Source organism: Danio rerio, chromosome 21 (genome assembly GCF_052040795.2).
Source record: "Danio rerio strain M-AB ecotype USA chromosome 21, GRCz13ab, whole genome shotgun sequence".
Classification (NCBI taxonomy): domain Eukaryota; kingdom Metazoa; phylum Chordata; class Actinopteri; order Cypriniformes; family Danionidae; genus Danio; species Danio rerio.
Genome location: NC_141041.1, coordinates 35,222,277 through 35,245,551, shown reverse-complemented (window position 1 = coordinate 35,245,551; position 23,275 = coordinate 35,222,277). Strand labels below are relative to the sequence as shown.

The window sequence follows — 23,275 nt, the reverse complement described above, 5'->3', positions numbered from 1 at the left end:
GCTCCTGTCTTGACCATAGCCTGCCTGATCATTCTCTGTTAAATAAAGTACTGCATATGGATTCTCAACTCCTAAAGTTACACATAATATTTTACTAGATATTTTTGAAGATACTAGATTTAGCTTAAAGTGCAATAAGAGCTTAACTGAGTAGTTAATTAGGTTAATTAGGCAAGTTAGGATATTTATGTAATTGTATAATAACATATGGTTTGTTCTGTAGACAATTAAAAAATGCTCAAGAAGGATAATAATATTCATTTATTTATTTTTTTATTAAGAATTAAAAACAGCTTTTATTGGAGAAAAAATAAAACAATTAAGACTTTCTTCAGAAGACATAATATATTTGGGAATTCTGTTTAAAAAAAAACCTATACTCTATTAAACATCATTTGGGAAAAATCTGAAAAAGATATTCACACGAGGGCTAATAATTTGACTTCATCTGTATATATTCCTGTATTGTCAAATCTGATTTTTTAGCATCATTACTCCAGTCTTTAGTGTCACTGTATTTAGAAATCATCTTATTATGCTGATTTTAGGCTCTAAAAACCTTTCTAATTACTATCAATGTTGAAAACATCTACACAGTTTCATACATTTTCTTGCATTTTCAGAATTCTCTGTAATGGAGAGTTTAAAAGAGTCAATTATTAAGACATTATAAATGCCTTCGTTGTCCCTTCTGGTCAATTTAATGTGTCCTTGAAACTTTTGTGAGATGCATCTTGTAATGTTGATTGCAAAAAAAGATGCATCTAAGGTTTTGCAGCTGCTTGAAATGTAAAAAAAAGGAAAAGAAAAGAAAAATCAATGACCCATTCACACTATTTCAACTAGATGAAACTTAAAATGGGAGAAATAGGACAGTGAGAGCAGATATTGAAAGGCTGAAGGTTTTCTTCAATACTGCAGTTCACCTCTATTATCTCTTTATCTGATATATTGACAAACGTGGCTTAAGGTGTGTTTGTAAGGACAGCTTTCAACATGGCACAAAGTTTTCAAAGCCTTTCATTTTTCCCATCGATTTTCTGCAAAGCAATTGAGGAAGGTCAGTAGGTTGAACAGTAATTAGAACTGGTTAACACTTCATAGCAAGATAAATTCTGGCAAAACAAAGCATGCTTGACTGGTGGAAGGGGGTAACGACTATCCTTGAGCAAAAAAAAAAAAAGAATAATAATAAATAAAAAGAAACAAGCAAATAAGCAATCAAACTAATAAATAAATAATAAAATGTTTTGTTTTTTGTTTTGTTTTGTTTTTTCAATTAATCTGCTATGGCTTTATACAGCTTCTGTTAAACATAATTGTCTGTAAAATGTTTTGTTTTCAAATGAAGGCAACAAAACAAACTTAAAGCATTCAATGATATTGACATGACTCCTGATATAAACCAAAATCAAATGCTGATTTAAACAGCCTTGCAAAGAGTCAAAATGGATTGGCATATAATTGGATAATAACAATTAAATCATACACAAATGCAGATGGTTCTGCATGAGAAACAATATTTTGATTATTTTATTTAATTATAAAATTAATTTAATCAGTAAATTGTGTTGAGCTATTATAGGAATCATGTTTTTTATTATTATCTGGTTTGTGTTTACTGGGTCAGTGTTGGATAAGATGAACAATAACATTTAACAAATATTTGTAATAAAACTTTGACTCAGTGCAGATGAAAAGTTTCAACAGCTGCAAATGAAAACTTACAATATAATCATCACCTCTGTTTTTATTACAGGGGGATTATGTGGGTTAACACTCATCCATGATGGCATTTGTCTTAAAGCTCCAACTAATGAGAAAACTCTGACCTAAAGACTGCTGTAGCCAACAAGCACTTAAAAAAGTGTACATTTGTGAGACAGTCCATTATTTGCTTTAAAATATGTTATATTGGATAAAAGTGAAAATACAAATGTGAAAAGAAGTTAAAAGGGAAAAATAAAATAAAATCAGCATGTTCAATACAAATAAAAGTCACCCATACAGCAATATAATCTATTAATTACTGAGTCTGAATTTCTTCTTTCTTTTTTTAATTTACATTTTAGAATTGTAATATGGATGTGCTTTTTGTTTTTTTGCTTTTTGGAGCTTTAAAGCTCAGGTGCCATTTACTGCGATTTCAAATCTGGGAGGAGCTAGTATATTTATATTTAAACAATTAGAACAGCTAGTAATAATTCATTTGAATTAATAATTAATAAATAATTATTTTAAATGTGATGCGACTTAGTAAAAGCAACATATTTAACGCAGCCAATGTAAAAAAATAAAAATATGTTTAAAGAGCCCCTTTTATGTCATCGTCGATTCACGCCTCGAGGTCTTTTGGCAATCCTTCCCCTCTCTTTGCTCCCCACGCTTACCTGTTGATACTCTCTACTGTGCTATCCATTAAAGGTGAAAACCCAGAGGAAAAAAAAGCCCCTTTTATGCATTAAAAATATCACATTTTATATAAATATATGCATGTTTTGCATGCATTTAAGGGGCTATTCACATCTTTTGCACATGCAAATTCATTATTTCCAATATTCTGGCCCTCCAAATAGTGTGACCAAGACATCAAAAGTAAATTTAGTTCAGTCGAAAAATGGTCACTATAGTTATGAAGTGACGTGCGTCTGTTAAATACAGCACGAGCTGAAGTTGAAGGCTGTGCAGAGCGTGAATCAAGTATATGTTTGTAGAAAAGGCATTTTGTACAGAAATTATATTGTTAATAGTGATGCAATGATTAGCCGATTGCACTATTAACCGTGCTTTAATTCATTTTGGTTAATTAATCGTAAAGGCTTCTCAACGCCTCTGTTGCACAGAAAAAAAACTTCTGCGAATAAACAAAGTTATGCCAACTGTGTGCGAGTTTAAAGTTTCAAGCTTATACTGAGACTAATACACACACACTGGATTAACTATAGCAGCAGGCCGTTCACCTATTGCGTCTTTTCCACACGTAAGTTCATTATTTCCAAATGTGACGATCGCATATTGAGAGGGGTGCACAAACGGCTCGTAGAGCGAACCAACGCACATGCGCCATACAGGCTCATACAGTAGAAATTATCTCACTCTGTAGTGGTGAGAGTTGAGCGTGGCTTTCAGTGAAATGTAAACAAAAGATACAATAGACAAATTATTACAAAATTATTAAAATTATTATTTATGTATGAACACAGATAATAACAACAGTTCATTTAAATTCTTAGCTTTTATATAGCTTAAATAACCATTAGACAAATACTAGTTATTTATTTATTTGTATTTTTTTATTCATTGTTCTGTCATTTATTTTCATTGTAAAATTATCACTTAAATCAAAAACTTTGTCATTTATTTTTAAGTCCAAAGAGAGAAAAGGACTATTGTTTGCTTTTTTATTAATATTTTGTGCTGTATTTGGTTACTGAGCAGCAATAAACAAAACTTTAAAATATAAGAAATTTTCTTGTGATTATATGCGAAATAATCATAACTGTGAAACCATGATTATTCTTTAGACTATAGTCATACAACCTAAATCTATAATCGTTGCTTCCCTAATTATTATGCAGTTTAAAACCTTACATATGAATGTGTTTGAATATAGAAGAAGCCTACTTGAGCAACACAGTGAGTTTGTTGTACTTCGAAATAGAACATTTAAATATGTTTGTAAAAAAAGCCACATTCTACAATGCTGTGATGCTATGTAGTTTTAAAATGCAACATATATTATAAATATAATACAATATAATATTATAAAATATTATATTGCTGTTGTGTCATCACTTATATTGCAAGTCATATCTCTCCAGCCCCTCATTTGGGATGCTTTTCATGAACTGGCCCCCATGACAAACTAATTGAATAGCCCTGGTGTACAACTAGCTCGTGCAAACAGGGAGTGACACTGTCCAAGCACACCAGGTTAAAAACATCCCAACTTTTCAGAAGGTCACAAGTGCACTATGAGTAATGTGACTAGAACTAACCAACCAGCTTCATACTTTGTAAGTAATATAAACATGTTTCAGTTATAATGGTGGAATAATTACCTCAGACAAACACAGAGCACCCAAACACTGCGGTGCTTTTTCATTTTCCCCATAAATAAAATTAGTCAGAGCTGCAGCAATGGATTGTTCGTTTGTCATCCTCTGAGAAAACTGTTAATGGCCACCTAGCATTGAAAGATGCCGCAAACAAACCAGTTGATAAACCATTCCTGCAGTGTTAATACAAGTTTTATTAATGACAAAAATGAAAGGGGGAGGCATCATGATGCAATCCCCATAGACCAAACCACTACTTGTCTTTTAAAGATTGTTAAGCTAAAGATTTTTAATGGGAATTGTTTCAAGATAAAGTAAAAATAACCCGCGAACAAACATTTTTATTTTAAAATTAAAAAAGATGGTTATAATGGAAAAGCACTTAGTGATGTTTAAGCCATTTACACAGATTTAATACATTTGTTTATACAGTCTAGTATAGTATTTAAAAAGTGCAAACAAATACTTTAAATTCATAATCAATGAAGCTGTTGGTAATTCAATCTAACAGCATTAAAGAACAATGATTAGAGTAGTCTACTCGAAATACATTTAAAAATCGTTTCCACATAGTATAGGCTAAAGTTTTTAAGCAATATTGTGTTAATAAAAATCTCATTTGATCTGTATCTCAACACAATTTCAGGGCTTTTCTGTCAAATGTGCAAAGTTTTTTTTTTTTTTTAATTCTATAGATAAAAATATATAAATAAATTGTGAATAGAAAACCGTACTTGTTAGCACAAACAATGATTTGAATGATTTAATAATACGACACAACACAAAGACATACAGTTGAAGTCAGAATTATTAACCCCCTGAATTATTAGCCCCTCTGTTTATTTTTTCCCCAATTTCTGTTTAACGGACAGTTTTTTTTTTCAGCACATTTCTAATTATAATACTTTTAATAACTCATTTCTAATAACTGAATTATTTTATCTTTGCCATGATGACAGTAAATAATATTTGACTAAATATTTTTCAAGACACTTCTATATAGCTTAAAGTGACACTTAAAGGCTTAACTAGGTTAATTACTGTAGGTTAACTAGGCAGGTTAGGGTAATTAGGCTAGTTATTGTATACCTATGGTTTGTTCTGTAGACTATAAAAAAGTATAGCTTAAAGAGGCTAATAAAAACGTCCTTAAAATGGTTTTTACAAAAATTAAAAACTGCTTTTATTCTAGCTAAAATAAAACAAATAAGACTTTCTCCAGAAGAAAAAAATATTATCTGACATACTGTGAAAATTTCCTTACTCTATTGAATATCATTTGGAAAATATTTTTAAAATTCTTAAAAATTCAATAGTGGGCTAAGAAGTCTGACTTCAACTGTATTATAATAATATTATTATCAATAAAATACATTATTTTACCATAAAATCATTATTAAAACCTAGCACAGGCAAATCATGCTAATGCGGCCCTCTGTAAAATGTTGCTCTCATACATTAGTCTGAGAAGTGACTTCTGGGTTTGTTTGAGTGAACATAATCTTACTCCTGTGACCAAGAGCATTTGCAGAATAGCTGCCAAATACATGACAATTTACTCCATTCTTGTATGAATCTCACCTTGTCTGACATACTCCTCTGTCTCCTGGTGCACTAGCTCTGCCACACATGCTCCATAACGCAGGCGTCCATCCTGCTGGTAGGCCTTCAGAGTCTTGCTGGAACTATATGACTTCTGAGACACAATATGGCAGTTTTCACTGTCCAAAGAGGATGTGGCATAGTGCATCTCCTTTCCACTTGTACCCCGTGTTAAAGAGCGCCGTCTGTCCTTCAGATCCATCGCTGTTGAGCTAACGGACAGTTATGCCAATTACCTGTAAAGGGAGACATAGAGGAGATGTGTTTTCAGATTGGTAAAAAAAGAAATACAAAATAATTATAATAAAACACTTGATTCTTGGCATGGGACGATAACCAGTTTCAAGGTTTATCTCAGTTTGGAAAAGTTTGGTAACTTTTTGGTGAAAGTTTTGTAGAAATTTTCTGTTATACCATTTCTAAGGTACCCCCCCCCCCCCATAACAGTTTTAATAACTCATTCCTAATAACTGATTTATTTTATCTTTGCCATGATGACAGTAAATAATATTTTACTACATAATTTTCAAGACATTTCTATTCAGCTTTAAGTGACATTAAAAGGTTTAACTAGGTTAATTAGGTTAACTAGGCAGATTAGGGTAATTAGGCAAGTTATTGTATAACGATGGTTTGTTCTTCAGACAGTCGGAAAAAAAGAAGGCTAATAATTCTGACCTTAAAATGGTTTTTAAAAAATTTAAAACTGCTTTTATTCTAGGTGAAATAAAACAAATAAGACTTTCTCCAGAAGAAAAAATATTATTAGACATACTGTGAAAATTTCCTTACTCTGTCAAACATCATTTGGGAAATATTTAAAAAAGAAAAAAAAATGCAAAGGGGGGGCTAATAATTCTAACTTTAACTGTACAGTATATGGAAGTCTTCTTTCTTAACAAGTATTATATTTACGTAGTCATAAATAAAAAAAAAACAGGTTCTAAACCAACATCCCTGAAGACCTGAACAGTGCAGTTGTTTACTTTATATCCAAAGAAAAGAAATAAATCCAAAGATGCCTTTTCAAGTTTTAAAGAAAACTGTGTTTTTGAAACTAATAAAAAACAACCAAAGTCAAGGATTTATTTTAATTATAGCCTGACATGTTTATCATTCCAAAATATTTTAAATGTTTTTTTAAATAAAATACAGTACATTGTGTTCAATCTGAAAAAAAAAATACCCACACATTTTAAAAGGACATATTTTAGAGTAGTATCACAATCACAATATTGTGTAACCTTGGATAAAACTATCAGAATCTTTAACTTGGTTCCGCAATGTGCAAATAATGAAAAAAACTTTTTAAAATAAAAAATAAGTTTTAAGTCACTGTTATAAACTCCTAAAATCCTCTTCAGATTTTAGAACTGTGAACACCCCATTATATGTGCATCTGATGTTTTTTTATATATTTTTTTTCTGTAATGGATTAATAATACAGCATACTGTATGTGCTTTTTGAAGCATTACTTTGAACTTAAAGGAATAATACTAATCTTAACTTTAAAAAAGGTTAAAAAAAGATTAGGTGCACCCCCCTAAAAACACAAAATTACCCCATAATTACCCCATAATAATGTATATGACTTTCTTCTTTCAGAAAAACACAGCCAGAGTACTTGTACAATTTATCCTGACTCTTCGATGTTTTATAACAGTGTTGACATTTATTTTAGGCTTCCAAATGGGCATAAATCCATAATAAAATGAACCCATACACTCTTAGAAATAAAGGTACGCGAGCTGTCACTGGGGTGGTACCTTTTTAAAAGGTATACATTTGTACTTAACGGGTCCATATTGGTAACTCAAAAATATATATTAGTACTCTTGAGGTGATAATATGGACCTTTAAGGTACAAATTTTTACCTTTTGAAAAGGTACCACCCCAGTGACAGCTTGCGCACCTTTATTTCTGAGAGTGTACACCATTAGTGGTTTAATGTGTTATGAAGCAGATCAGGGTAATTTTGCAACAAAAATATTTCACATTTTTAATCTATAAACTTACATAAACAACTATGTTTACATGGACATCAATAATCTAATTATTTGCCTTAACCTGAATTAGACAATAATATGATTTGTATTTACATAAGTTGCGTTTTGAATGTCCCTGTTTTATATGTTTTAGCACGTAGTTAAATTAATGTTGTTACATCACCATTCAATGACCAATGACCACCATTCAACCACCATTCGATTTTGCATGTTTTTTTTTGGGGTTTTTTTACTTATTTTGAAACAAATTCAACTGCAGTTAATTTCTCACACCATCTGCGCAAACAGACAATGATAGATACAAATTCCCAAGCAACAAGTCACCTCTGACTATTTATTTACTAACTTTTCATTTATGCCCCCACGACAAACTCGGAGATACTGGATGAGAGTACTAGGTTGGGACTGGTGGGAGAACTCTCAGCACAGTCATCGCTTTCCGCTCACATTAAGCACTTATTTGTTGTTGTTAAATGCCTAACAAGTGCCGTGTGTGCATCCTGTCGCAAAATGTAGTGAAAACTACTACAAAATAGTAATAGTATTATTGCAGTGTTTACATGTTTGTAATGCACTTCAATAATGTGACTAAAATAGGAATACTCCACATGTTTTAGTTTGATTTCTGTTTAGTTTGATTATGACTTTTGTCAAATTAAGGTAATCAAAAATCGTTGTTTTCCGCGTAGACTCCTAATCAGAGTATTGTCTTAATCGTATTTAAATTGTAGTATTCATGTCTACGTAAACTTACTGACTGACTCATGACAGCTAAATTCATGCTCTCAACAACTTCTTGGCTGACCTCTAACATCTAACTCAACATACCATATCATGCATGATCCATTCGTAGTGGAAGCCATGGTGAGAGTAGACAAACGAGGATAACTAAATGCCGGTAGCTAATCGAAAGTGGTAAATGAGAAGTTAAAAAGTCAGAGAATTTCACTGTAAGAGAACAAGAGCTTGGCTTTTTTTGCACAGCAGTATTTGTTTGAACTGGTATGCATATATCATTATCATTGTCATGTGTCATACAACAAGTCAAAGGTCAGCCAAGAAGATGTTGATTTTATCATTTTGTTTGGGAAGTACATCGATATGCTTCCTAAGACATGTTTTTGGAAGCTTCATAAAAGGGACATTATACCCAACACCATTATATAGCATAAAGTTTTAAACTACTCCAACAGGGTTCATCTGAAAGTGGAAAGTTGTATACACCGTGGATGGCTTGAGGGTGAGTATATTATGGGGAATTTTTCTTTTTTTTTTTTTTGGTATAAACTATTCCTTTAATTTATTTATGGGTGTGTTCCCACTTGGAGATCAATTCTCTTTGTTCAGTTTATTCCAACATAAATAAAAAGAGATTCATGGTTCACTTAGCATCCATGCTCCCATTTGTTATACAAACGGCCTATAAATTCATTTAAGAGATGAAAAAAGATATATATTTTACTACCAGGGGCTCACAGCTTTTCAGTGTTATTTGTCTGCTTGTTTGGTGCACAGCAGGTTCAGGAGGCAGCTTTTACACTTATTCAGATCAAATATTTGATTATAGTCAAACCAAACCAGCCAGATTGTAATGCATCCAGTCAGCATTTTTGGATAACTACAGTAGCTTGTTATTACATTTTCAAAGCATATTTAGAGAATATCATGATGTTAGTGTTTATAATATCCAGATATCATCATGCCTTGTACACTGTAACAAAATACTGATTCCCTTAAGTTTTTGAAGTGAATCAAATTAACCTTATGAGTCATTTGAACTAACGTTATGTGAAACTGAATTAAAACAGCTTGTGTAACTTAGTAATTAAGTTAGAACATGGTTAACTTTAGTTAAATAAGTTACAATTAACTAAAACACAAGTTGTCATAACTAAGTAATCTTTTTTTACATTGTAGTCATACTTAGCAAATTAAAAACAAATCAGCACAATATAATGTATGTGGATAATTCCGTGTGTAAATATGATAAGTCATACAGTATGTACAAACTCTGATAGAATAATTAGGACTCCAAAAACGGAGGTCACTTGTATTGTATCACCCTGCAAGGGTTTTATTTTGTGATAACAATAGGCTGTATACAGTAATTCCTTGCTTTTTACAGGTCTACTTCCTACATAAGTAAATAACTGGACACGGGATATTGATTTTATTGTGTAAATATTTTATTAGCTCACTGAATTTAAAGTTCAAAAGAGTGTACAGTAGCTAAGACGATGGAACATTTCACCTACCAATTTTTGCAAAACATACACTAATTATAAGGCATGAGATAGAAATTTGACATTAAACCCTTTTTAAATCGTGTTTATTGTCTTATAATCCTTTACAGTTAACCATTAAATTAACTTGTAATGCAACTGATCAATATAAAAGAGAAGCACAGAGACTGTCTGTTATTTAACATTGCTTTTGACCGCAGTTGAATGGCATTGACCAATCATGATGTAATATTCCAAAGAGTTTACATTTTCGTTACATCAAGACTTGCTTTATAGTACATATTGTATTACACAATAGATATATACACTAGATAATGCATACAGACCCTGAGCATATGTCAATAGTGCCGCCATATTTGTACAGTGCTCCCAGGATAAATGTCATTCAACCGCACTAGACAACTGCAAAGCCAATGTGAAGATGCTGGACTTTAGCGCTGTGTAGTAAAGAGCAAACAAAGAAAACAAAGCACGAAGGCATAACATGTCATAAGATTTAGTTTTTTACGTTTTTGTATGTTACAAACTTTTGTGCTAAACCAGTTTTGATGATAAAACAGTATGGCAAAGTACAGATATGGCTAATGAAAATGCATGAGTGATCTAAAGTAGTTTTGCACGTTACTGCAGTAAACTGCGGCACAGCAGAACATGGTCTAACACAAGAAATACATGGCCAGCAAGGGGCAGTTATGTAACAGTGAACGCTCAGCTAAGCATTCTGCACCATGGTTGAGAGCTTGCTCGGCGGTAAACCATTACCGCTCAGATCCCGAGCCAACATAAAATTTCTCTAGTAGGCTAACTCTAATTGTTTTAATTTGTCTGCATGTCTAGCTTAAAATTGTCTGCATGTCATCAGGACTCCGTAGCCTGTAGCCTAACAACATGCATGCGGAGGGTGTGTAGCCTAAGGCTGGGGAATGCACCATTTAAAAGAGCATATAGCATTTACAACCGACAAACCAACTTTTTTTTCACTTGTAAAATTAAAGTTATTAATAATAGTTCTTATAAAAGATTTTCTTTTTTTAAATAATAGCCTACAAGCAAATCCAATGATTTACTTGATTATTGCTTGATAACTCCACACCAAAACTGAGGCGTGCATTTTATAACCTATAAAACATCTATACAAATTATTGCAGTACTATATGTAAAAAAAACAAAACTATTATCATACCACCAACTCACACTAAATGCTAGGCTTATGCTAGTTTTGTTGAACAAAATAAGCAAACAGTGATGTAAAATCATACTTTTTGTAATTCAAAAACACATTTGCATACTGACCACCGGGAAAACTCCCGATCATAGATATATGTATAAATGTTTACATATCTATGGCTCCGGATGGCCAGTCCACCACTGTACCTTGGTCCCACATTCATTTTAAAGGAGTGATACCCTGTACTAAAATGGCGGCTGTATTTACGCATTCCTTCCAATAGAAAACAATAGTGTAGGCGACATCTAATGTAAATATCTATGACATTACACAAGTATACTAAATATCCTCTGCATTGCCAGCCTACAGAACATTGAGAGAATTGTCCCATAAACCACTACACAGTTGACTCATACTGCACATCCAAAGTTATCCATTAAAAATGGTTCTAACACTGATTCTAGTACTATTTCCCCAAATACCTCTTTTGTAAAAGCATCCATAGGAGTGATGCACAAACACATACCCGATAAACAGAAAAAAAATGTCTATTTGTACCTATTAAAACCAACAGTTGCTTCTCTATTAGCAAGTTCCTAAGCTCAATTGCTCAGCAGCAGATCAAGCTGATAACCACCTGCACAAATTCAATACAATAAAAAATATTAAAATAACAGTACTAATATTTTAATTTGTAATACAACTGATAAATATAACAGAGAAGCACAGAGACTGTCTGTCGTTTAACATTGCTACTGACCGCAGTATTGACTGTAGTTGAGTGACATTGACCAACCATGATGAAATAATCCAAAGAGTTTACATTTGTTAATACATCAAGACTTTGCTTTATAGTACATATTGCATTACATGACAATACTATATATTCTCTGCAAGGGTGCCACTGGCCAGTACAAGTCCAGTGACAAAAGGTGTTGCAAACAAAAGTGAAGGAGGTGTCAAAAGTGATGGTGCCGTGGACCAAAGTGATAAGCAGGGGTGAAATTCGGCCCTCTAAAAGTAACTCTAGTCCCCCAAACAGTAATAGTAACTAAAGTGTGTGGGCCTTTAGAAGTCATCCTAACTTCCACTACCCCCCACCCCCTAGTGATGTCCTTGATCCTCTGCATTGCCACTTTAAAGAATATTGAGAGAATTGTTCTATAAACCATTACATTTCCAAAAATAAAATAAAACAGTTGACTAAAACTGCACATACCAAGTGCAGTTATCTGTTAAAATTGTTCTAACACAGTGATTCTAGTACTATCTCCTCAAATACCTCTTTTGTAAAAGCTTCCATAGGAGTGATGCACAAACACACACCCGATAAACAGAAAAACATGTCTATTTGTACCTATTAAAACCAACAGTTGCTTCTCTATTAGCAAATTCCCAAGCTCAATGGCTCACAATCAGCAACAGATCAAGCTGATAACCACCTGCGAAAACTCAGCAAGCAGATCAACGCTGGATGTCATATTGCAGGAGAAATACATATCCTAAACATCACAACAATTTATCAAGCCTCCCCAACAGAACGTGCTATCTTGAGCTGGAGACAGACGTATCCTTGTGATGTCTTATTATCAGGTAGAGACAGAGAGGCTCGATCGCACCCTCCTACTCTACATCTGCGGTAGTGTGCTGAGTTAGCCATGCATGAGAACCACCGGAGGATCCGATCAAAACACTCAGTCTTTGGCAGAAACCCTGTTGTTTAGGACTTTTACATCATTTAGCCATAAAAGATAGCAGTTTAAATGTTGCATATGGGAAAAACAGAGTCAATGAAAGAGATGGTGCACTGTCATAAATTACCGCCAGGTCTTTTAGGACACAAAAAACATACAGCCAAGGCCAACATTTTCACTTCAATCTATAAAGCCCGAGCCCAGGGAGATGTTGCTTTTATACCTCAATTTCCCCCAACAGTTTAATAAAGCATCGTCCTGTGCAATCCCATCCACTTACTGAAAATTACGCTTGGTTTCATTTACGATGTTAAAGTGGCAGTTGGCAGGAAGCTACTGCCGTTTGAATCAATTACTTAAATACTGAGTATGTAAATGAAGTGGTGAATTTGTTTTATTGGAGGGGGAAATGTTTATGTTTGACAAGTAGTGAAGCGGTAAATGTAAATGTAGGGGAATAATGGTTGGACTGTTTTTAGATTCTATTTAAATTCATCTAAATTTATTTGATTGCAATCACATTAAGTGTCTCCAGGTTTGTTGAAAATTTTTATTTTTATCCTGATCGGAAAAATACTTTATATTATCACTGATTTCAAATATTTGAACAGATCAGCCAAATTATTATGACTAGAGATGCTATATGACATATTGCGGCACCAATATTGGTTGTCGATTATATCTTCTTCATATTATTACTTTGGTAACACTTTATAATAACTACACACTATGAATCATTTATTAAGCATAAGCATCTAATGAATTCATTATTTGTCAAGCATTAACTCTACATTAATAAACGTTAGTAAGCAGTTTATAACTGCAGCTACAAACGCTGTATTCTTGACTTACTAGCACCTATATAATGTGCTTAATAAATGTATTTTCATACTTAGTTAATGATTTATTTTTCATTACTAAATTATCACATTATTTACAAACCATTTGTATTTAAGAGTAGTTGAAGGTTTTTAAGATAATTCAGAATGAGTTTGTAAATGATTAATAAACTAATAAAATCAACATTTATAATTCTTATTATTCAGGCATATACTAATACTTAACTAATATGTTAATAAATGCTTTATTAACTCAACTTCATGCAGTTTTGTGACCTAATCTAAAGTGAGGACTATTCATGCTTCATAAATGTCTTATAAATGATTATGAAAGGCTCAGAATCAAATGAACAATAATCTTTGCAATCTTTTCTAAAAAATAAAATTACTGTTAAGTTGAATCATTGCTGAATAACAGGAGTGTCAAAATACGACATAAAACTGGATAAAACAACAACAATATAATAATTAAACAATATAATAAGATGCAATGTTTAAACGCTACAGTGATTTTATTTCAGATAAGGTTGCAACGATTTATTTTTCATTTGAAGTACAGTTTCATTTGTGTTTCTTTAAATTAATAGGAATGGATAATGTCATTCTTCCTGTTTATAATTTAACTGAGCCTTTATTTGTCATTTATAAGGGATTATAAAGCATGAATAGTCCTCACTTTAGATTAGGTCACAAAACTTTAGCTCCCATGAAGTTGAGTAAATAAAGCATTTATTAACATACATAGTAACCATTACTATATGCCTGAATAACAAGACATATAAACGTTGATTTCAATAGTTTATTAATCATTTACTAACTCATTCTGAATGATCCTAAAAACCCTCAACTACTCTTAAATACAAATGGTTTATAAATAATGTGATACTTAATTTAGTAATGAAAAATAAATGATTAACAAAGTATGAAAGTACAATTATTAAGCACATTTTAAATATGTTTGTAAGTCAAGAATACAGCATTTGTAGCTGCGTTTATAAACTGTTTACTAACGCTTATTAATGTAGAGTTAATGCTTAACAGATAATGAATTCACTATTTGCTAATGCTTAATAAATTATTTATAGTGTGTAGTTATTATAAAGTGTTACCATTACTTTCAGCCCAGTCACCCACTTCAAATGTTATCACTCAATTGAATGGGCATTATCAGTGGGTATCAGCTGATAGATATGGGCCAGTAGGGGCCTTATGCGCCTACTGGTTGGCTCAGAAGGCTGTTTTCATCCATTCACATAGTTAATCAGCTAAACTAATTGAGAAGACTCCATATCCAGATCTGTTTTTACATTACTGTGATGGTTGGCTTTATGGTTGGGGTAGTGGTAGACGGTAATAAAATACAATTAATGGGAAATTTATTAAATAATTAAAGAGCCCCTATTATGGGTTTTTGAGAATGAACTTCCATGTAGTGTGAAACACAGCTCTAAGTGAAGTGAAATATCCAGCTAAGGCTTAAATCTGAGAGTGGACAGTGTTTAAAACTATTGATTCATTTATAAAAGAGTCAACTCCTAATACGTCAAATGAATCATCTTGATAACGAGTCTTTAGCCGTTTCGGCGTGACATGGACACAAAACTTAAGCCCCGCCCAGTTGTTGTGCGCACAAACTCGGGAAAATTGAAACCTGCGGTCTCGCCCACAAGCACAGTACACAAAGAAAAAGGCTACAACACAAGATGGCTGACGCCGGTTGAATCAACGCTGTGCTCAGCTGGATATTATTAGAAATGTGAGGGGAGAGTTAGTGCTATTTTCTCGACCCAAAGATGAAACTGTTAAGAGTCAGTGGTTGAGGTTTATTTTTGCAAAAACACCTCAGCATTATAGCCCAGCCTTGTGCTACTTGAGTGCTTCTGGAAACTATACGCTTACAACGGAGAATTCATCGGCCGTTTGTGAAAGGAAGGATCAGAAAAGACTTGACTTATGGGACTGCCAGTACATGGATCAGTAGCATATGGATCAGTTTCTTCCGCCATTTTACAAGTGTAAGTAAGTGCAATTAAAATGGTTGCCTCCTTGTTTTCTCTAGCTTGCAAATTATGTTTTTAATTGTGTTTTGTTAATTGTAACCACTTGTACTGTATATGGTTAACTCTTTATATTATCAGAACGCATCTAATGTCACGTTGAAAGAGCGACGTGTGCTGCTTTGATTGTGTTTGTGAGCTCGCGTTCCACTGCCATTTGTTGTTGCTAGGGCCATCGTCAGATGTTCTTACACACGTGCAACAGTCAAGTTTCACAATAGTTCAGCTTGGTTGGCTGAAATCACGGGAGTTTTCCGGGATAAATAACAAATGGGTGGGTGGCTGAAGATGGGTCTGAAATAAGGGAGATGGAAGGTATGCTCACACGTCCATTATGCACTGTGACTACTTCTATATTGTTGATAAGGTATGCTGAGCATTTTACTCTTGTCTCACGCTAAACGCTGTCAACCAATCCTAACAGGTTGTCATCGGTCCAATCAGCGCAAATTAGCTTTGCGCTAAGGAGGGGTTTGGAAACAAATGAATTGCTGAACGATTCATATGGGAGTCGCTGGGATAATTAGGTAAAAATAAATGCATATTAAAAGACCATGAACGTATTTTTTGACCTTGCATGCATATTAGACTGTTGTTGGAGATCCTTACAACCAAAATATGACCCTATTTCATGTATAACAGAGGCTCATTAACTTCCGGACATATGAGATCAATCGAGGAAAAAAAAGAAAGACGGGACACATCCACACACCGCTGCTAGATGGTGCCACTAACTTAGTTAGTTCTCTTGTGTGCACAGAATTTAACTTTCCCAGTAATTTAGTCGATTCTTTATTCCAACATGATAAATAAACTACTAGTCAGTCAACAACTCGAACTGTAAAAATATTAGGTCCAGCTGAATTGAGTAGCCTAATATACTTTAACATTTAACCCTGAAAAAAAATCATACATTGCTAATAAGAGTTTATCACTTCCACTACATATATATATAATATATTTATAGTGTACACATAGCGCACACGGTCATGATATGGAAATGTGAGCACAGAAAAAGTGCACAGCCGCACACGCATTTAAAGTGATTTTATAATCATGAATTGTAAGCGGGTTCGTCACATTATAGGACTACACAATATCATTATATTATATACACAGTAGCCTAAGTAGGTCTACAATTACATCCCTGAAAGTCATCCGGAATGAAGCAGGTCATCTGCTTTGATGACGATGGAGACACCAACCCCAACTATCTGGTAACAGTGAACAGCTTTCTGAGCCTACCAGTAGGTGCCTACTGGCCCATCTCTATCAGCTGATAACCACTGATAACGCCCGAGTAATAACATTCCAATCGGTTGGCCCAGTAGGGAAATATTTTAGCCATTAATAAACTTTGTTTATTAAAAAATATACATATAAATTATGTAAATGTTTTGATGGTGACATGTTACAGGCAGCAGGAACTAATTAGACAAGTTTATGCAAAACTAAAGACAAATGATGGCACAGAAAGGGAAATAAGAGTGAAAAAGGACAGCAATTTGTAAATCATTTTGGACAAAGTAAATTAGTATAGGTGTTTCTCTGTGGTTTATTGAAATTATGGTTTAAAATATAATCCATTGTGTATCTGTTTGCATATATTTTGCATAAAACTTATAAATATAACAATTTTCTGTCTATATATCAATTATTGATGTTCAAATATAATGAGTAATTGGTTATCTTATCAGCCAAAATTCCATATCGATACATGCCTAATTATGACCACTTGACGAATGCAATTAGTCCTCCTTATGCTACAAAAATTGCACCAACCTGCCAAGGCAAGGGCTGTATGAGACTCCTGAAAATATCCTCTGGTATCTGGCACCAAGACGATAGCACGCAATCCTTTAAGTCCCATAGGCTATAAGGAGGATCCACTAAGGATTGAATTTGTTGGTCCAGTTTAGCACAGATGCTCAGCTGGAGATCTGGTGGATCTGAACTCTCAATCAATGTTCTTTAAACAATCCCGAACACTGTATGCACTATAGCAGGGTGAATTGGTCCCCACTGTCTATAGTAGAGTGTGAGGGATTCTTTGTTGTGTCACATTCCTTCCATAACCCCCATTAAATTTTGGTGCCACAGACTTGTGCCACACGCAAACCCTCTATCAAAACCATGAGCAACCAACACCCTGTCGCAGAGTTGTATTTTGTCTATTTAAAATATATTTTCACCATATGAACAGATTACAATACTTAATGTTTCAGAGACACTAACCAATAACAATTGCAATAACAATTTAGACTTTGTTAAAGTTGCTAAGCTCTTGATCCTGAACATTGGTTAGGAAAACGCTACGGTTACTTAAGTAACACTTCATTCCCCGAGGGGGGAACCAGGCACATGCACACATAGGGCTCAACCTGTGCAGTGCACATGCCCTTTTTAGTTTTGGATAGGAAGTGCCCTTCCATAATGATCTGAAGTGCCCCAGCAATCCCAGACCCCCCCCCTCTCTAGTTTGCGCTTGACAATACCCCCAGTGGAAGTTTCCACATAGCATTAGAGTTCCCCATCCGAAGGGGATGGGGATTATCATCATCAATACTAATGATCATTAGATCATCATTACTAATGATCTTTACAACCCAGACCTAAAACGTGCCTTTGTTAAGAGATGATCAACGATATTCACTTCATTAGTGACATGTTTTGGTTCATCAGTGTATTTGCAGACAGATAATATACGAGCACACATATACACTCAAAAAATTATATTTGTTCTTTGTACTGTTTATTGAAATTGAGCTTAAACAACACAACTCTTGAGGATTTTTTGGAGGAAAACATAATTGTTTTTTGTTCTATCCACTTAAATTTGTAAAAATTAGTTCTGTCACATATGGTTCTAGGCAACGGGGTTGAGGATCCAATTGCAGCACCTTTATTAAATAAAGAAAAGTCAGGCAGGATACGGTCAAACAAAGGAGTAAACAGTTTCATAAAAGATCATCAATCCAAAGGAGTAGTCAGAAGCAGGTAAGAGATTGGTTTAGGCGACTAACATCAAAAATGAAACTAGGTGCAGGTCTGAAAACACAGCAAGAAAAAACAAGTTAAAATGTGTGCAGATTAACAAGACTGAGCACTGTGTGTGTGCACAAGTGCTGTGTACAAACAGTTCATGATAGTAGTTATTGGTGAGTGACCAGCTGTGTGTGTATTCAGTGTCAAACAGAAACCAGTGTGTGCGAGGTGCATGCTGAGCATTGTAGTTCTTATAGAACCCAGCCTTTTTTTTTTTTTACAGTGTACTACATCTAAGCAGTGTACTAGTTTTCACACATACAGACTTTCTGGAAAATTACTATCAAATTACTGCAAGGACATCATGTTTGAATGTTTAAAATGTATTTTTTTAACAGCAATTTTCCAGAATGAGAGGTTTACGGGTAACATTACCAGTAAACTGCTGGTATTCTGCTAAATCGCATGTATTGTATAAGCACAAACAATTTCAGAATAAACTGACGTAGAAGTATACTCCAGGACAATCAGAACATTCCAGTGCCACTGATGCATTCACTACCTGCTGTTCACATAAATAAAAGCCTTTGAATCCTTTGTCCAGACACATTTAGCTACAACTTGTTAATCAGACAATACGTCTACAGTATGTTCCTTCTTAGTGCCAACTGTGGAAAAAACTATTGATAAAATGCTTATTATAAACCGCTGGGAGGTTAAATGCAAGTGCTGCATTCAAATGTGTGACACGGATTCTGGTAAAACAATGGAAATATTTCATTTCAAAGAGAATCTCACAAGGAGCATCACATACTTAAATCTACTGTATCTCTCGCCATGTAAAAATGTTCCATCCACATCTCTTCAGTCGTTCTTAAGGTGTTCAATACCCTTTCCTGTGTAACTACATATGTAAACCCTACAGTTTTTGCTGGACATAGCCAGGGTTCCCATTCTTTCTTGAACAGCAGATTTAAGGACTTTCAAGGACTTAAATTTTACATCAAGCACTGTTGTAATTTACACCCGCAGTATGTGTAGCACCATGAAAGTCCTTAGTGTACTTAAAATTTCATTTACACTTAATATTTGCATAAAAAAAATTAAGTAATAATTATGCTTTGATTTTTTTTTTATAAAATTTTACTTTAAACAGTCATGTTCAATGAACTTTATTAAAATTTGTTGAATTCAATACAATGGTCGCTTGTTATTTGCGGAAGTTACATGGTAAAAATAACCCGCGATAGGTGAAATCCAGGAGGTAGTCAGCTTTATTTTATGCACAATTATTATTATTAAAAATGTTTTAAGGCTATAAAGCCACCCACTACACACTTTATACACTTTTCTCTCTTGTTTGAACAAGATCAAAGCATTTGATCTTTGTTTATTTATTCCACAATGGCGCTCTACATCTGCTTAACTTCTTCCTTCCTTTAGCATGTCCAAAAGTTAAACTTTTTGTGCGATGGTTAGCATCTTCTCTGCCTTTTGGGTGCTACCATGGGTGCAGAATGTGTCATCTACATTGTGGGGTGAACATTTGCAATCATACAGTACAGCACTTCAGAGTCACACTGCTAACTATCACAGATTTATGTCAATTTGGCAAGCTGACCACATTCTGTATTGCATAGGAGCAAAGGCGGATTTAACCAACAACCGAGGTGAGCGGCTGCTTAGAGCCCCAGGAAATCTGAGGGCCCCGATAAATAAGGTCTAAGAAATTAAATGACTTCTGTGATTATATTTTGTTTGGTGAGTTTTTAACAATTACAATTTTACCCTAATTATTAAATCCGTGCAAACGTGTCCCTCTACTCAATCACAGATCAGCTCAGCAGTCAAATCAGGTCAAGATTTTTAAAATTATGAATTCACTTAAAGCAAAAAACATTATTTAAAGTTTAATGATTGCAATTAAACAAGACAAGTGATGTAAGAAAAAGGCATAAATAAATAAATGCATAAATACAAATCTGAAAGGTATTTCTGAAGGAGCTGCTTAGGTCTACAGCCAGTCTGTAAGCAGAACACAGTGCACTAATCAGAAAGGCAGAACACAATGAGCTGTAAAAAAGTGCACTGTCAAACTGCATGCAAAAAATCCACGAAACTGCAAGACCACGAAAAGTGAACCGCATTATATCGAGGGGTCACTGCACTAGTAATATTCAAATGCGGTTTCTAAACATTTTGCATCATTTGTCATAATACTTGTACAGGATTGTACAAAAAAAGATGTAAATAAAGAATTTCTCTTTTTTTCTTTCTGTTTTTGACAGCAGCACAGGACAATAGCTGAAATAACACCGTAAACTAATTTTACTTCACTTTCAAGGACCTATGTTTGTTTTTAAACAATTTTCAGAATTTCCTGGATCCATATGTCTAAAATTCAAGTACTTTGTCGTATTTTCAAAAAGTGTGGGAACCCTGGGTGTCAGGGTTCTGCCACTTTGGTCTTGAAAATTCTTGTTTTGGTGGCAGAGCTCTGACACTTCTCATGTCTGGTCCTGTTTCTGTCTCTGTGTGAGCGCGCGCCGTCGTGGGTGTACGTAGAGTGTGCGCGCTCCTGCTTGACGCGGCCGCGCGCGCGCTCTGCGTCCCTCAGACGCGTGCGCTCTTGTACTCGTGTTTGTGTTTTCGTCTGTCAGCAGCATGGTGTTTCATTCCCAGCGTCTCAGTCTTGTTGGTTTCGGTTTTGGTCGGCGCTGGGATGAAGCATGCATGCTGCATATGTGAGCGCATGGTGAGTGTTTTCATTCATCGTGTGCTCGTGTCTTGCGTCTTTTGTTAAAGCACATTGCTTGGTGTTTACATTGGTCATGTGCTTTTGTCGTGTGCTTCAGTGTTGTGTTATGTGAGCGCATGGCTTGTATTGTCTCTCTGTGTCATGCGCTCTCCCGTCTATTGTCTAGTCCCACCCTCCTTGTTAACCCATATTTAGTTAATTGTGTTCACCTGTGTTTCAATTTACTTTTTTGCTTTATAATCCCCCTCATGTTTTCAGTCCTTTGTCAGTTCGTCGTCAATATTACTCTGTCTTGTTGTCTCCAGTCCTGTTTTGTCCTGCCAGCCCTGTCAAGTTTGTTTTTGCCTTTTTATTAATGTTTTCCCCTTCGGGGTAGTTTTGTTTTGCCTTTTATTTTTATTTGTAGTTTATAATAAATATTCCTTCATTTTTCTGCAATTGGGTCTGCACTCCTCTTTTTCCCTCACCGCCCGTGACAGTACGAACTGACCAAAATGAGGACCCAGCAGAAGGATGACTCCTTCCTCAGCCACATGCCACAGCTTCTCCGTCTGCATGCGCTGCGGCAACATGGCTCTGAGTTAAAGGAGTTTGCGGAGAGGTTCCGTATGGCAGCAGAGGGGCTTGGGTTCAATGACTGGGCTCTTTTGAATCTCCTGAACTTCGCTCTTGATAAACCCCTCTATCCTCTGCAGATACAGAGATTGGTGGGCTACTCGTACAAACAGTTTGTGGACCATATGGTTAATCAAGTTGCCCATGAATGTCCTCAGGAGAGAATCTGCTCTGTTCTTCCACCAACAGACCAACCTGAACCCAGCTCACTGCTGCCTCCCACAGAGAAGAGGAAACTGAGGAGGAGGAACAGGTCTTCCTCTATTGTTACCCCTCTATTGGTGACGGAACCTGCTGCAGCCCACCCAGCTACAACCCTGGCTGCAGCATCACCCAGTGAAGCACCCGCAACAGACACTGCATCAGTCCTGCAGGCAGTGGAGTATACTGCAGTGTCTGAAGAGGTGGCCAGCTTCCCGTCACCCAGACCAAGGAAGCGTCGGAGGAGAAAGGGCTCCTCCACCACAACGGCTCCAGCCCCTGAGCGCCCTCCAGTGTCGGCTCCAGCCCCTGAGCGCCCTCCAGTGTCGGCTCCAGCCCCTGAGCGCCCTCCAGTGTCGGCTCCAGCCCCTGAGCGCCCTCCAGTGTCGGCTCCAGCCCCTGAGCGCCCTCCAGTGTCGGCTCCAGCCCCTGAGCGCCCTCCAGTGTCGGCTCCAGCCCCTGAGCGCCCTCCAGTGTCGGCTCCAGCCCCTGAGCGCCCTCCAGTGTCGGCTCCAGCCCCTGAGCGCCCTCCAGTGCCGGTCCCAGTCCGGCTCCTCGCCCTGCCGGCGCCACCCAGACGTCTCGCCCTGCCGGCGCCAGCCCGGCTCCTCGCCCTGCCGGCGCCACCCAGACGTCTTGCCCTGCCGGCCCCAGCCCGGCTCCTTGCCCTGCCGGCATCAACCAGACGTCTAGCCCTGCCGGCACCAGCCCGGCTCCTTGCCCTGCCGGCGCCACCCAGACATCTTGCCCTGCCGGCCCCAGCCCGGCTCCTTGCTCTGCCGGCATCAGCCCGGCTCCTTGCCCTGCCGGCGCCACCCAGACGTCCTGCCCTGCCGGCTCCCCTCTGGTCTCCTGCCCTGCCGGCTCCCCTCTGGTCTCCAGCCCTGCCGGCTCCCCTCTGGTCTCCAGCCCTGCCGGCTCCCCTCTGGTCTCCAGCCCTGCCGGCTCCCCTCTGGTCTCCAGCCCTGCCGGCTCCCCTCTGGTCTCCAGCCCTGCCGGCTCCCCTCTGGTCTCCAGCCCAGCCGGCTCCCCACCGACCTCCTGCCT

The 23,275-nt window shown here is 36.1% G+C and overlaps 1 protein-coding gene across 6 annotated transcripts in view; it reads right to left on the bottom strand.

The window, feature by feature from the left end:
• The window catches only part of tenm2b (teneurin transmembrane protein 2b), a 599,580-nt gene that overhangs the window by 455,516 nt on the left and 120,789 nt on the right, over positions 1–23,275 (bottom strand). For all 6 annotated transcript variants that reach the window (XM_087301398.1, XM_087301400.1, XM_087301402.1 and 3 more), the window contains exon 2: positions 5,640–5,896. In XM_087301398.1, coding sequence (XP_087157524.1) covers positions 5,640–5,862 — 223 coding nt within the window. In that variant the 5' untranslated portion in view covers positions 5,863–5,896. The remainder of the gene's footprint in view (positions 1–5,639; positions 5,897–23,275) is intronic.